A 14,981-nucleotide genomic window follows, 5' to 3' on the forward strand; every position below is an offset into this window, starting at 1 on the left:
AGCATTATTTGCTTAAAAAACAAACAAAGAGTAATTATGTGGAAATGATTTTGGACTTGAAATCCTGAATTTATAACTTCATATATCATTAAAAAAAAAAAGTTAACAGCTATCATGCATTCTGAAGTTTCAGTCTTATGTGACAAGATGAGAAACACACTGACGTTCACATTTCGAAAGCAGATGTTTTGACTCTATAAGCTGCAGACAGACTCAACAAAGCCTCCATATAGAGTAGCAGGTGGTGACATTAACCCCGAAATCTTCTGGCTGTCCTCCAATTACTCCAGTCTCTGATACCTTTACTTAATTTTAATTGGATTTGAGTAAATAGCATGTGACAAAATCCCCTACGCAGTACACAGTCAACAGGACAGATCTGCTCACACTGTTCAAATGTATTTTACACAATCTCAAGTTTATAGAAGAATAGATTCAGAAGAGACTCCGAGATCAGAAATGTAAAAAATCTCAGGAAAATGGAGGACGGACTAGTGAAACCCAGTGCCTTACGGATTGACCCTGGCCACTAGGCCAAAGATGAGCGTCTATCGCCCACATAATCTTTTATCTGTCCTAGTGCGCTGCCCACACCCAGTCTGCCCACAGCGATGACTGCTCTCAGCCTCTTGGGAGACGAGGAGAAGACAGTGAATCACTCTTTTGCTGCTAGTGCATGGGGAGATATAGAGCAACTTTTCACACTGTAAGGCGAAGAGAAGGAGGTGGAGAAATGGGGAGATGGTGAAGCAGCCAAATGTCCATGAAGGAATACAAATTATTAGAACTAAAAAGCCTAAATGAATGTAAACAAAATGTACTTGTGATTGGTTAATCTCTAACAGTATGATAATAAAATATGTAATGTAAGATAAAATCATGTGAGTCCAGATTTTTGCCATATTTGCAGTTCATCTGGAAAACCTTTTCAAGGTTAATTTCCCTGCATTATTATTCCCATGAGCAGTGGTGATAACAGAGAGTTTCTTTCAACCAGGGCTGACAGTCTCTGATGGTCTGCATGTACTGGCTGCCACACTGACCATGATATTTAGCAGATTTACCCGGTGGGACGTGTGGCTCTCTGCGTTTGTCAATTCCACACAAATGAAAACAGGCAAGGTTTATCTCATCAGAAACAAACACAGAGCTGGATTTACACAAGACCTTTGCACCTGCTCCCCCACCAACTCCCACCCATCCACCCACCCAGCAGCACAACCAGCAGCACAGATATGAAAAAATGTTTCATTGTTACAAAACTCAAACCTGTTTAACATATGCCCATCTGTTTCAGCGTTAATTGCATGTCGCTGAGCTGTGACTTGTTTATATTTTACTCAAGAGAGCTGCAGATAAAGCTATCATCAGTATTCCACCTGCAGACAGACGCCTGTCACACATCAACAAACACTAATTTAGAACAGCTAATTGGTTAATTGGTGTTTAAATTTGATTCAATTCAAAGGTTTTATTCCCATTAATGATTACATTTTTGTCAAAGCAGAAAATAATTACAGAAATCGTACATGACCTTCACATTTGTTCTATTCTCAACGCCTTCTCCTCTATACGGTATTCTCTCTTTTCCCTAGCAGTCTCTCTCTTTGGAGTTTCTCAAGCTGCACCTCTGTCAGATATCTGCTGTTCCAACTGAGGGTTAGCTAAGGGGGATTTTGGAGGGTTTAAGTTACAAACACAAGTGTCCATGCATTTTGAACACTGAAAAAATGATCATAGACAAGTAAATGACTAAAAAGTGAAAAAAACTGTAAAGTTTTCCTTGTGGTTAAGAGAGATAATGCTGATTTTAAATAAAGCTCAGACTCCCTCTTTGTTCTCATTTTCAGCCAGAACATTCTAACACTCCCCATCACATCAATTATGCAAGATGGCCACCATATTAATAACACCCTCTTTGCTAAGACTCAACCTCATTAATACTGTAAGCGGCCACTCAAAAAGCTATTCATATTACTTCCCCTAAGAGTCTGTTATCTGGAATCCCCCCCAATTTTTAATGAGTCAGATGACAGCAGAGATCCACAGAGGAACGGGTCAGGGCTGGGCTATCATAAAGCAGGATTCTTTATATCACTGTCTCAGTCAACTACACAGACATACAGAGGCGGTCTGGTAAACTCAAAGACCTAATTTGTGCTGGTAGGCGTGCATGCACAATCTCACACACAGATAGACACACATGTACACACAGTTTAAAACACAAACGTAACAACATGAATAGTATCAGAGGACATAAATATTTTGTCTGAATGAATGTGAGAACATATTTTTCTGTAGTATTTTGCAATCAAGGACTTAGATGCAGATGCACTGACTGCAGGGAAAAGGAACATGGCAATGCTGAAATTATACAAACACTGCTGGCAGGTAATCCTTATTATTGGTTTACTTTCAAGTATTTAGATAAAGAGGGAAATATTATAACAACAGTAGTCTGAAACTACAGGCCCTTGGTTTGTCATAATGGTTATTTATCTTAGATTGCATTAGAATGTTAAGGTACACACGCACACGCACACACACGCACACACGCACACACACACACACACACACACACACACACACACACACACACACACACACACACACACACACACACTCAAACATATATATGGTATTCTAATTTCTCTTCATGCCAGTTCAAGGAGCAGAAGAACAAAGAAGACATAACTGTGTTCTGTTGTGTGGGTGGTCTGCATCATCTATGGTGTCAGGAAATGTGTTTTCAGATTTATAAAATCAAAAACGATGCCCCAAAATAAAGCACATGATAGTTAGGCTTTTTCTTAGAGGAGACAATGTTTTATTCAAAGGGGGTGTCTTTTAAAACTAAGTATTTTAAATATAATGGCCCTGGTTGGTGTGGTTGTGGGATTTTTTTAAATCTTTAATCAAAAAACATTGTTGTGGGTAAGAGGAACTATCTTAACATTCAGCAGCCAAACATATTGTCATTAAACAAAGGCTTCATTCAGGTCTGCTCATGTTTTCCTTTGGTTACTTTTTAGGCATAAAAAAAACCATGAACTATAACTGAAAATGAAAAAAGTTGCTTCAATCTAACCTTGGTAAAAAGGTTTTTTTAAAAAAAGGTTAAAGTGAGTACTAGTAGCCGTACAATTTAAATCCCACTCTAGGGGTGGGAGAGGAAGGCAGAGGCTTCAGAGGTGGGACATATAGTGAAATTGGTCCCTCTGTTGGAATAAATCGGTAGTACAAGGGTTGGACACGTAATCCTTACCCCAACTGCCCATCCACACAGGCTTTCTCATTAAGCCAGAGCACTAAAGCATAATCCCTGCTATGAGTGTGCGTGTTACAGAGAGAGAGAGAAAGATAGATAGATAGACAGAGAGAGAGAGAGAGAGAGAGAGAGATAGAGAGGTAGGTAGGATGGGAGAGAGAAAGAGAGAAGGAGGGCACAGACGTCAGACTGCAGTGGATGTCATTTTCTGTCTTGTTTTCAATAGTGACCGCAGTGGATAAAGAAAGAGAAGATAGGGCAAGGCACCCCCCTAGAGGTGAGATGACAAAGCACTATAAAGCAAACTAAGTGTGAAATCTACAGAATCACTGCTTGTAAACTCTACAAGAGCCAGTCATACGTGCATTTATCAAACCAATACCTAGACAATTTAACATTATTTAATACAAATAAACAATATGAAGGGATATTCTAGAGCAAGATGTTGCAACGTAATCACTTTGTCTCATTTGCTAATGTTTAACTTGACTAAAAAAGGAAATATGCAGAGAAATACAATTCTAAAATTGGTTCTAAGAAAACATAGTGTACCGTCTTCTCATCCCACTTATATGCATGAGAATGTTCCCATTTTTAATCCCCAAAACAAAGCCCCATGGTAACGACAATCCTTTACTCAGGTGGACACAGTAAGCGGCTGGAGGCTGAATTTTCTGTGTACGTTTGTTAGTGCTGATCCCTTGTGTACCAATTGCTTTCAAAAAATAAAGGGCATGAGAGAACGTCAGCAGCAAAAATCCCTCCCTTGGGGTCCTTGTGAGGGTTAAACTGCTCCTTGGTTGTCCTGGTTCAGCCTCTGCATAAATCAAACAGATTCTTGTTGTGGCACTGAACAAAGCTATCAGGAAAAGCAGGCCGGCTTTGGACACTTCCCTCTTTGGATGCCCTGGCTTTGTATCCCTGCCGGATGGGAGAGGATGCAACCCGCAGTTCTGAGCATGACAAAGCTAATCTAATGACTGCAAATACATCCCGATGCCACTAAGAGGGAGCATGGATGGAGGACTGGGTTGGTGGAAGTGGGAAAGAAGGGGAGGGGGTTGGTGATAAGTTCTTCCTTTTATCTGTGACCAATTGTAAAGCTGTGATGTTCTCACTCAGCTGGAGGGCATGTATTTAATGTGTTTTTTTGTCCATCTCATCCTCAGAAGCTCCAGTTTCCTCACTATCTCATGCTCAAGGCTCGAGTCTGAGCTGCTGTGTTTGTGACTTCCACTAAAACCCTCTTCCTTTTTTTTTTTTTTTAGAACTGAATCTCTAATCTCCCACACTTTCCCTCGCTTGCTCAGTCGCTCTACCCTTCATCTGACTTGGCATTTCTGCTCAAGATGATGCACATCTTTGGTTGGCATCTTTTCCTTTGTCTCTTTCTCTCTCTCTCCATTTCTCCTGCCTCCCATTGTGTCCACCCTGTTTCCTTCCTGCGATGCATGCTGGGATAGATGTGTGGGTGGGGGGTGGGTACATACTGGCAGCTCCCTGCAAGCAGACTAGTTCATCATTTCATTACGGCTTAGAACAGTCTCCATGGCAACCACAGACAGCAGTATCCTCACTCACACAAAGGACACACCCTTGTGAAGGAGAAAAACAGGAAGTGCTACGCATGATGTGTGTGAGAAAGACAGACATGAAGACTGATATAGGAACAGAATTAAACACGTTTCTGTCATTTTGTATTAAAACTGGTGGTAAGGACGTCTCTACATCATGTTTTAGGTCCATCTGCAGAATCAGTTTGTCTAATCCACCAAAGTGATCTAGGTGAATGCCTTCACTGTAGCACTGTGAGCTATGAACCACTTAACTGTCTCACTCGACCTGGATAATGTATGGCGCAATCAATAATTGACTGCATTTTGCAGCACGTGGTCAGGCAGAGTTAGAGGCTTTTATCATCTACACACTCTTAACTCCATGTCGTCAGTTTTTGCATACAAACAAGCGAGCTTCTCAGTATTACTTTGGGTCTGTATAAATGATAAGCATGAATCTATAAGACTATTATTTCTGCGTTATGCAAACGAGCTCAGTTTTTCTGCCCCACATCCAATAACCCGACAAACTGACACAGACACACGACGTTTTGATCCTTCCATGAAAAAAAAAAAAAACCTCTCTCCTCCTCATCCTCCCTGACCCTTTGCCCCGCCCAACTGGTTCCGCTGTGACTGACAGTAGGTGTTTATCGGCCCCGCCCAGCCGCAGAGGAGAGAGCAGGAGGGACAGCTGAGCCGAGCGGAGCTGATACCTCGATCGGTACTGAAGCTCCCTGCTGCCGCTGCTGCTGCAGAGAGAAGCGGAAAATTACCTGCCCCTCCCCCTCTCTCTCCCTGACATCCACAGAGAGCTGCAGCATACACAACACATACTGAACCACTTTTATGCAGAGGCAGCTCCAGGCATTGTTTAAGTAAATACAGTATGGAGACAGTATGCATCCATACAGCAGGGACTACCGCACAAAAAGCAAGTAAACTGCCGAATGCAGGTTCACTCAGATGGCGCATGTAGCGCGCTGTCATCTTTAAATCACACCGTGACCCACATACAAGCTTCACATAACCGACACGCATCGCCTGTAATATGTTAAGTCTGTTTGAGACCGTATAAAGCCCTTGTTCAGTCTTTTAAAAACACTTAACCGACCACACGACCGAAGATATGCCAGATCCGGCCATGCTTGTTTTTGCTGTACCACTCCCTGAAATGAGGTCAGAGTCTGAGTGACTAAAAGCATCACAGACTCACTACAACACTGTGTTGAAACTGTGAGCTTCCTCGAGTGTATCTGAACACTGTCTATATGCTAGGAGCTTAAATAGTATTATTCAGAACATACAAATAAATGCAACGCAAATTTGCATTAAAAAAGCTACGTTAATTTCTGACAAATTCATTCATTTAGAAAACATGATGCATCTGTGCCCTACTAGCCTTGAGCTGATCAGGGTAGCCTCTACTGTGCACACATTAGGGATGTTAATGAAAATATATTACATCCTGTTTACAACGCTCTAATGCTGAAAGGACACATGTCTGCAGAGATGGACCTTAATTCCCTGTTACTTCTCTCAGCTGCTACCCTTCTCTGCAAGTGCTGGTGAGGAGAGGGGGAGGGTAAAAAGAGCTGGCAGCATGGTGAAGGAGAAGGAAGAGGAAAAAGGAACAGGCGTGACACAAATAATATCATGGACATGTTTTAAGCTACACTAAACAAACGGGAAGGTACAAATGAGAAACAAAAATAGTAGATATACAAACTCTAATTACAGAAACAGGGGGATGTTATTTCACAAAATAACATCTCAGTTTATGTTTAAGCTCTAATTTTAACAACAAAGAATTAACATCATGAACTCAATAGGTGGTCTTTTAAAGTAAAAACAGACTGGGCAAAAAGTAACCTTGTCTCAGGGTGCTTACCCTAAAAAGATTAGTCTTTCACAATATATGGGGGTCTCAGAATTCTATAATATTAAGACAAGGGGGCATGGTGTAATAAAAATGGCGATATTATGAGTACAAACAGCAGAGAATTAGAAGCTCCAGTGTGACTCCACAGAAGCTGGTAGTGATATCTCAAGAGAGACAACTTAAACTGCAAGAGTAAAACAAATATGAGCAGAGCGACTTCAAAGCAAGACAAAAATAGATTCTTCCTGACTAGAAGAAGGCTAAATGGCTTTGGTACCCCTCTGAGACAAATCACACCTTCATGAAGCAATGGTTAAAATAATACAGTATATGTTCATTAATCTTAATGGTAACACTCGAGATGTTCCTCTATAGCAGGTCGAGGGAGTCTGTGAAAGAAGGCTTATGCTCTAATTTAAGAAAGGTCATATTTTCCTGGCATTACTCTTTTGAACTTCAGCCTGAAAAAATGTTTGAATAAAAAAAGCCTGAGATTTATTTGATCATGTTTCTTTCCCAAATAGACGAAGGTCAAATTTAAGATGTGTTGTCGTCCCCCCATTACCCACCAAAGTTAGTTTAGCAGTAAGACCTTCCAGTCTATGAGTATAAGACACAACACACAAATACATCATAGCTCACAGTTTTAAGGCACAACTACGAATAACAACCAGCAGTTGCATACGTTGAGGGTGTAAGCTTAAAGTATAATGTCAAAGTGTATCAAACATCCAAGAAATATAGAAGCCCTATCTGCTGTCAGCAATTCCTTACAAGTGTAATGCAAATGCCTTCTTCACCAAGCCTCCTCTCATCACAGTAGGCCTTCATATAAACGTAAGGCTAACGTTTATTCATTAGCATTCAAGGAAGAAGAAACCAGAAGTAAGCAAAGGCAGTTCAAAGGCTCTGTGTATTTCTGGTTTTCCGACTCAGCTTATTAGCTATACGAGGGGAAGTCATTGTTATGTGCTTGTAAAGAAACCAAAGCAAGACTTACTCAGGTGAACTGCGGTGATATTTATGTATGTCAATGTAGCCCATGTTAGGTCTAAATCTCCACCCCTGACGTTGACTAATGATAGCTAACATCTGACAGGATGGTATCAACGCCCCTTCCAGCCATTAGCGGCAGCACTGAGCGCACAGCAGTGGACCGGAAGTTGTAGTACGAAGAAGAAGAAGAAGAAGAAGAAGCGCCCTTTTGTACTTTTATATAGTTTGTTGACACTGTGGGAATCTTTTGGACTAACTCAGACTAAGTTGCGTTTGTGTTAAATTAAAACTATCTTAAAATGGACTCCATTCACTTGTCGGGTATCCACAAACTTCAACTTTTATCCGGTCAGTATTTTTTTATGCAAATAAATTTAAAAGTGTTTGAAGTTATTGCCCCAAACATTTGTTGAACAATACCTCTACATCCAACACAACACAACAAACCTATTTTCCACGGTTGAAATGTAGGCTAAAACATTTCCAGACAATTCTTACTTTACTAATTGGTAAACATCTTGTTAAATATACTTATTTTTGGTTTGTTTTCCTGTTTTATTGGTGCGTTATCGCAACAGGGAAGTATTGCCGTTGTCTTATGATAGATGAGTGTTTTTTAACAACAAAGCTTTTTTTTCAATTTTTCAACGAAGTCTCTTTATTGCAGTGACCGGGTCGCCTTTGAATCCTGTCTTAACTTCTGTGCTTCACGACTATCTTAACTGCAGCTGCCGTCCTAAGGAGCAAGCTGCCACTTCAGAGACACCTTTGAATTGAAGTCTATCGACGGTGAGTGTTTAATACTGATAAGAAAGCAAGCATCATGTTTTGTGTTATTTTTTCCCAACATAATTTGTGGTGCTCAACAAATGTAGACCCTACTGTGATGTTGCAGTGAGTCATTTGTCTTCTTCAATCGAGTAATAGACTAACTTAAAACTTTACATTACACATTACAACTTTACATCCAACATTACACCGAGCGCAACATTTAAACATTGATTTAGATTAAGCCCAAAACGCCCTGAGCTAAAACTGACTAAGAAAGTGTTTTTGTTCCATTACTAGAAGTTTAAACTCTTCATACATATATGATAAATAGTTTATTATTGATCATTATTTACATTTCATAGACATACATGTGCGACTATGAAGGGCTATTACGCATCCACTTGTAAGCCATCAGTCATGGTAAAACTTATTTCTGCCTGTTTTTTCTCTCTATTATTCATTTCAATTGCATTTATTGTTTTGCATTGCATCTGGACTAACACTACGACGTCAGCTACAACTATTATTAATATTTTTGTTTTTATTATTTTTATTGACTAGTTGCCTTAAAGGAAGCATTTTACTGCCAGAAATGCTTGAATTTTGTATTTCATGAAGTTGCTCGCAAGTTGTGTCCTTGTAGTTACTTTATTACGTCTGTTTGCTAGTCTACGACTGTGAGTTTATAATGAATATTAGTTTACTTAAATATTAATAAATATTGTATTTAAATATAAATAAAATAATATAATTGTATTGTTTTGACAGTTCTACCCATCCTAGCCTTGTGCACTACTCTTAAGACAAGCATAAACAGGCCCATTATGGTTCCAGTACCATGGACAGCGCTTTTTTGCTAGACACAAGAGACAACCTTGTAACTAAGCCACGTAGACCTCAACCAACACAGCTTGTAGTTTATGTACTGCGGAAGACTTTGTATTTGCAACACGTTGCGTCTTTTAACTTACAGCAGATTCTAGATTTATGTCTTACCTTTTCCTTATTAGGTAAAGTCTGAGTTCTGGTATAAGTGTCTCCTCCATTTATACTGATGAGTTCAGCATCTACAGGTGGAAACGGTGCGGGGAAAACCACTACGTCACTCTTGAGTGTGTCTGAGCTGAAACACACGTCATACTGCTGAGTAGATTTGGAGTAAGACCAGCTCCCGTCAGGGTGGGTGGTGATCATTGGGGCTCCGTACCTGCTGAAACTGCCGTCTGTCCTGTGACATTTGACAGCTATTAAAGTGATGAGGCTGAGCAGGAAGATGGCTGACACCGACACAATGGCGATGAGCAGATACAGGTTTAAATCAGAGAAGCTCTCCTCCTTTATGGTCACATGTCTGAACTGAGTCTGGATGTCAGCTGCGCTTTCAACCACCACCACATCAATAGACACAGTAGCTGACAGGGAGGGTTCTCCATTATCAGAGACCAGCACCACCAAGGGGTGAGTTTTCAGGTCATTGTCACTCATTCTCCTCTTAGTCCTGATCTCTCCGGTGCTGGTTCCGATCCGGAAGAGATTGTTTCCTTTGGGCTCAGAGAGGTGATAAGAGAGCAGCGCGTTGTATCCAGAGTCTGCGTCTACAGCCCTGATCTTTGCCACAAAGTATCCCGCTTCAGCAGAATAGGGGATGCTCTCACTGTTGACGGAGCCGTGCTCAGAATAGGGCGCGAGAATAGTTGGATTATTGTCATTTTCATCCAGGATCAAAATATTCACAGTCACGTTGCTGCTGAGCGGAGGAACACCAGAGTCTGTGGCCTGAACTTTAAACTGAAACGTTTTTAACTCTTCATAGTTAAATGACTGCAGGCTGACTATATCTCCAGTCTCTGAGTTGAGGTTTATCACTGATCGTATGATATTGTTTTTATGACTATTATTCATCACTGAAAACGTTATTTTTGCATTTTCGTCTACATCCGGGTCATCTGCACTCAGGGTATATAAGACAGCACCTACAGGACTGTTTTCTTTGACGAAAATATTTAACAAAGTCTCTTTAAAACTTGGCGCGTTGTCATTAACGTCAGAAACGTGCACTGTAATAACGCTGGTGCTTGAAAGAGGTGGGACCCCTTCGTCAGTCGCGATTATTGTTATATTATAGGCAGAGGCTCGTTCCCTGTCTAATGTTCCGTCTACTACCAGAGAATAATGATTCTTGTATGTGTTTTTTATTTTAAACGGTACTGAATCAAGTGTTCTAACCTGAACTACGCCGTTGTTATCTGCATCGTTGTCTCTCACAGTAATCAGCCCCACCATTGTGTCTATTGGTGCGTTTTCCCGCACTACGTTTTCCAAAGATGTGACTGATATTTCTGGTGGGTTGTCATTGACATCTGTGATTTCAACGAGTACTTTACAGTGAGATGCTCTTGGACTTGACCCTTTGTCTTTTGCCTGGACCCGAATTTCCACTGCGGTGCTTTGTTCATGATCCAAGTCACCTTTCACCGTAATCTCACCCGTTAGAGGATTAATAGCAAAGTTATGAACCTCGTAATCGTTGTCCTGGTTGATAAAAGAATACAGTATTTCTCCGTTAAGACCCTCATCCAAATCCTTAGCATGTACAGAAATTACGGTTGCACCATATGATGTATTCTCGGGCACCCTGGCTTTGTACAGCGGCTTGTCAAAAATTGGAATATTATCATTGACATCTTGCACATTGACGGTGATTTGTAACGTGCCTGATTTAGGAGGGTTGCCCCCATCTAATGCTGTCAGAGTTAGTTTGATAATCGGCTGTTTCTCACGATCTAACGCTTTCTGCAGCACCAACTCAGCAGACACAGTCGGCTCTCCACTATTTTGTACATCCAGGGCGAAATGTTCATTTTGACTCAGCTTGTAGCCCTTAACAGAATAACTGCCGACATCTGCATCAAACGCCTTTGGCAGTGCATATCTTTCACCAGTAAAAGCCGACTCCGACACGTTTAAAACTATTTGCGGTATTCGAAATGTGGGTGCATTGTCGTTTATGTCCACAATTTTAACCTCAAAGCGATGCAGGTTTAGCGGTGATTTTACAATGGCTTCCACTTCCAGCGAACACTTAACATTACGAGAGCATAGCTGCTCACGGTCTATTCTCTCTTTCACCAGAAGAATCCCAGTCTTTTTATTTTCTTCAAAATACCTCGCGTTAGGTCCTGAAATCTGAAAACCTCGAGTTTCCAACTCCTGTACATCTAGATGTAAGTCCTTCGCCAAATTCCCAACAGCGGTACCCGGACTCGACTCCTCCGTAAGAGAATACACAATCTGTGCTGATGCAAAACACCACACATGAGATACAAGGAACAAAAAATAAATCCAATGCCTCAAAATAGTCCCTTGTTGCATCCTGTCCATAGCCCCTTATATTCAAGTTTTGACGAAGTAATCAATCCACTGGTAGCATAGCGAAACAACTTTATCAGAGCCCCTCAAAAGCAGCGAGGTTGCCCGAGACTGCTACGACGAACAAAGAATTACAAACCTCAGCTAGACGAAAAGGGAGGGGCGATGCAAGGAAAAAAAAGTCTCAAATGTGTGAGGTGATAGCGACACCTTGTGGTAGTGTAGAAGTTAAGTCTAGAAGGCAAGATGAAGAAACAAATCTAAGGCCTTCTGTGAGACTTAGTATCCCCACGGACTTCCCATCAATTGAAAACAAAACAAATAAAATCATCTGGCATTCTAGTAAGCCTGAACAATATATTTCAAGAAGATACAGGATATGGAAAATAGTGGTAGAAGTTGAAAACTGTTCCAACCAGACTCTAAACTACTTGACCAAGAAGTCATAGAAGGACACATAAGGGTAATGACCTTTAAAACTCAAACAAAAATGGCAAAGATGAATAGTATTAAATTGACAATATAAGAAGAAGTACATTGGATCACGTGCAACTACATTATTGCCAAGGAAAAAACATTTAGCAATAAAGCCCCATTTTTGGAAGAACTAAAACATTGTACACCATTGCTATCCCTGGGTTTTCTTTACTGCCTTTCTTACCTTCTCTTTGTTAGGTAAAGTCTGAGTTCTGGTAAAAGTGTCTCCTCCATTTATACTGATTAGTTCAGCATCTGCAAGTGGAAACGGTGCGGGGAAAACCACTACGTCACTCTTGAGTGTGTCTGAGCTGAAACACACGTCATACTGCTGAGTAGATTTGGAGTAAGACCAGCTCCCGTCAGGGTGGGTGGTGATCATTGGGGCGCCATACCTGCTGAAACTGCCGTCTGTCCTGTGACATTTGACAGCTATTAAAGTGATGAGGCTGAGCAGGAAGATGGCTGACACCGACACTATGGCGATGAGCAGATACAGGTTTAAATCAGAGAAGCTCTCCTCCTTTATGGTCACATGTCTGAACTGAGTCTGGATGTCAGCTGCGCTTTCAACCACCACCACATCAATAGACACAGTAGCTGACAGGGAGGGTTCTCCATTATCAGAGACCAGCACCACCAAGGGGTGAGTTTTCAGGTCATTGTCACTCATTCTCCTCTTAGTCCTGATCTCTCCGGTGCTGGTTCCAATCCGGAAGAGATTGTTTCCTTTGGGCTCAGAGAGGTGATAAGAGAGCAGCGCGTTGTATCCAGAGTCTGCGTCTACAGCCCTGATCTTTGCCACAAAGTATCCCGCTTCAGCAGAATAGGGGATGCTCTCACTGTTGACGGAGCCATGCTCAGAATAGGGCGCGAGGACAGTTGGATTATTGTCATTTTCATCTAGGATCAAAACATTCACAGTCACGTTGCTGCTGAGCGGAGGAACACCAGAGTCTGTGGCCTGAACTTTAAACTGGAATGTTTTTAACTCCTCATAGTTAAACGACTGCAGACTGACTATATCTCCAGTCTCTGAGTTGATGTTTATAACAGAACTTATTGGTGTACTTTTTGAAGTGCCGTCTAGTGTTGAATATGTTACTTTAGCATTTTCTCCTACATCAGGATCACTTGCAGTTATTTTAAAGACTGTAGCTCCCACTGCACTATTCTCTCTCACATAGACATTAATCACAGGCTCTGAGAATAAAGGGGCATTGTCATTTACATCAGAAACTTGAACAGGAATAACGCTTGTGCTGGAGAGAGGAGGGGTGCCTTCATCAGTGGCGATGATGGTGACATTGTATTGAGAAACACTCTCTCTGTCAAGAGGACCATCAACTGTTAATGAGTAATAATTTTTGTAGTTTAGCTTTAGTTTGAAAGGCACCAGTCCAAGTATGTTGGCACTGGTGAGTCCATTTTTACCCCCATCATTGTCTGTTACTGTCACTAAAGCCACAACTGTACCTATCTCTGCGTCCTCTTCAACTGGACTCAAAAGAGAGGTGATAATGATTTCAGGTATATTATCATTAATATCAGTCACTTGCACCAACACTTTACCATGCACACTTCGAGAAGGCGTGCCTTTATCTCTTGCCTGCACACGGATATCATATGCAGCATTTTCCTCATAGTCAACTTTACCTGTTACTGTTATTTCCCCCGTGTCTGGGTTTATTGAGAACAGTGTTTCAGGATTAAAATTGCCTCTCTCAATAAATGAATATTCAATCTCACTATTTATTCCCTCATCTAAATCTGTAGCACTAACGGTTAATATGGATGTCTGAGGTGGAGTGTTTTCTGTGACCTGGGCCTTATAAAGAGGCTGACTAAACACTGGAGCATTGTCGTTTGTATCCATAACATTTACAACTATTTTTAACGTCCCTGACCGGGCAGATTTTCCTCCGTCCAGAGCAGTTAATGTAAGGTGGATAACGGACTGTTTCTCTCTGTCTAATGATTTCCGTAGCACTAGCTCAGCAGACTCGCTGTGCTCTCCGCCGCTTTGCACATCAAGTGAGAAATAATCATTCGGGCTCAGCGTGTAGCTTTTTACCGAGTTACTGCCCGTGTCTTCGTCGTTTGCCACTGGGAGGAGATACCTCTCTCCGGGAAAAGAAGATTCATAAATATTGAACGTTTTTTCCTTTTCTCGAAAGGATGGTGCATTATCGTTTATATCAATAATCTGTACCTCTATGCGATGAAGATGCGTTGGGTTGCTAAGAATGGCTTCTATATTCAGAGAACATTTTGCCGTATTTGGACAAAGCTCTTCACGGTCGATCCTGTCATTTACATACAACGCACCAGTTTTCAAATCCACATCAAAATATTTCTTAGAATTTCCAGATACAACTCGTAAATCCCGTTTTTCAAATTCGAGAGCATGCATTTGTAATTCCTTAGCGAGATTTCCAACTACCGTCCCTTTGTCCACCTCTTCGGAAACGGAGAACGAGTGTTGTGCCGTGGAGCCATCACACAAACAAAGCAACGTTAATACTTGTATCCAAAACGTGACTGTTAGTCCTCCACGTCCCATAGTCCTCACAGAATGAAAGAGATTATCATTTCTGACCATGTCCACACTTTAGGTGAATAAAATGCAACTCTCCCTCTCTCTTGCGATCATCTGCGTATG

The 14,981-nt window shown here is 41.2% G+C and overlaps 1 protein-coding gene across 21 annotated transcripts in view; it reads right to left on the reverse strand.

Annotated features, from left to right (window-relative positions):
- The window catches only part of LOC132981979 (protocadherin alpha-C2-like), a 173,709-nt gene that overhangs the window by 22,398 nt on the left and 136,330 nt on the right, over positions 1-14,981 (reverse strand). Inside the window, exon 1 of one of the 21 annotated variants that reach the window (XM_061048165.1) lies at positions 12,504-14,981. The exons of 19 other annotated variants lie outside the window; for them this stretch is intronic. In XM_061048165.1, coding sequence (XP_060904148.1) covers positions 12,504-14,921 — 2,418 coding nt within the window. In that variant the 5' untranslated portion in view covers positions 14,922-14,981. Of the gene's footprint in view, positions 1-9,469; positions 11,961-12,503 lie in introns of those variants that run through there. One more of the 21 variants, XM_061048170.1, reaches the window with a different exon arrangement.

The sequence above is a fragment of the Labrus mixtus genome, chromosome 10, assembly GCF_963584025.1.
Source record: "Labrus mixtus chromosome 10, fLabMix1.1, whole genome shotgun sequence".
Taxonomy (NCBI): domain Eukaryota; kingdom Metazoa; phylum Chordata; class Actinopteri; order Labriformes; family Labridae; genus Labrus; species Labrus mixtus.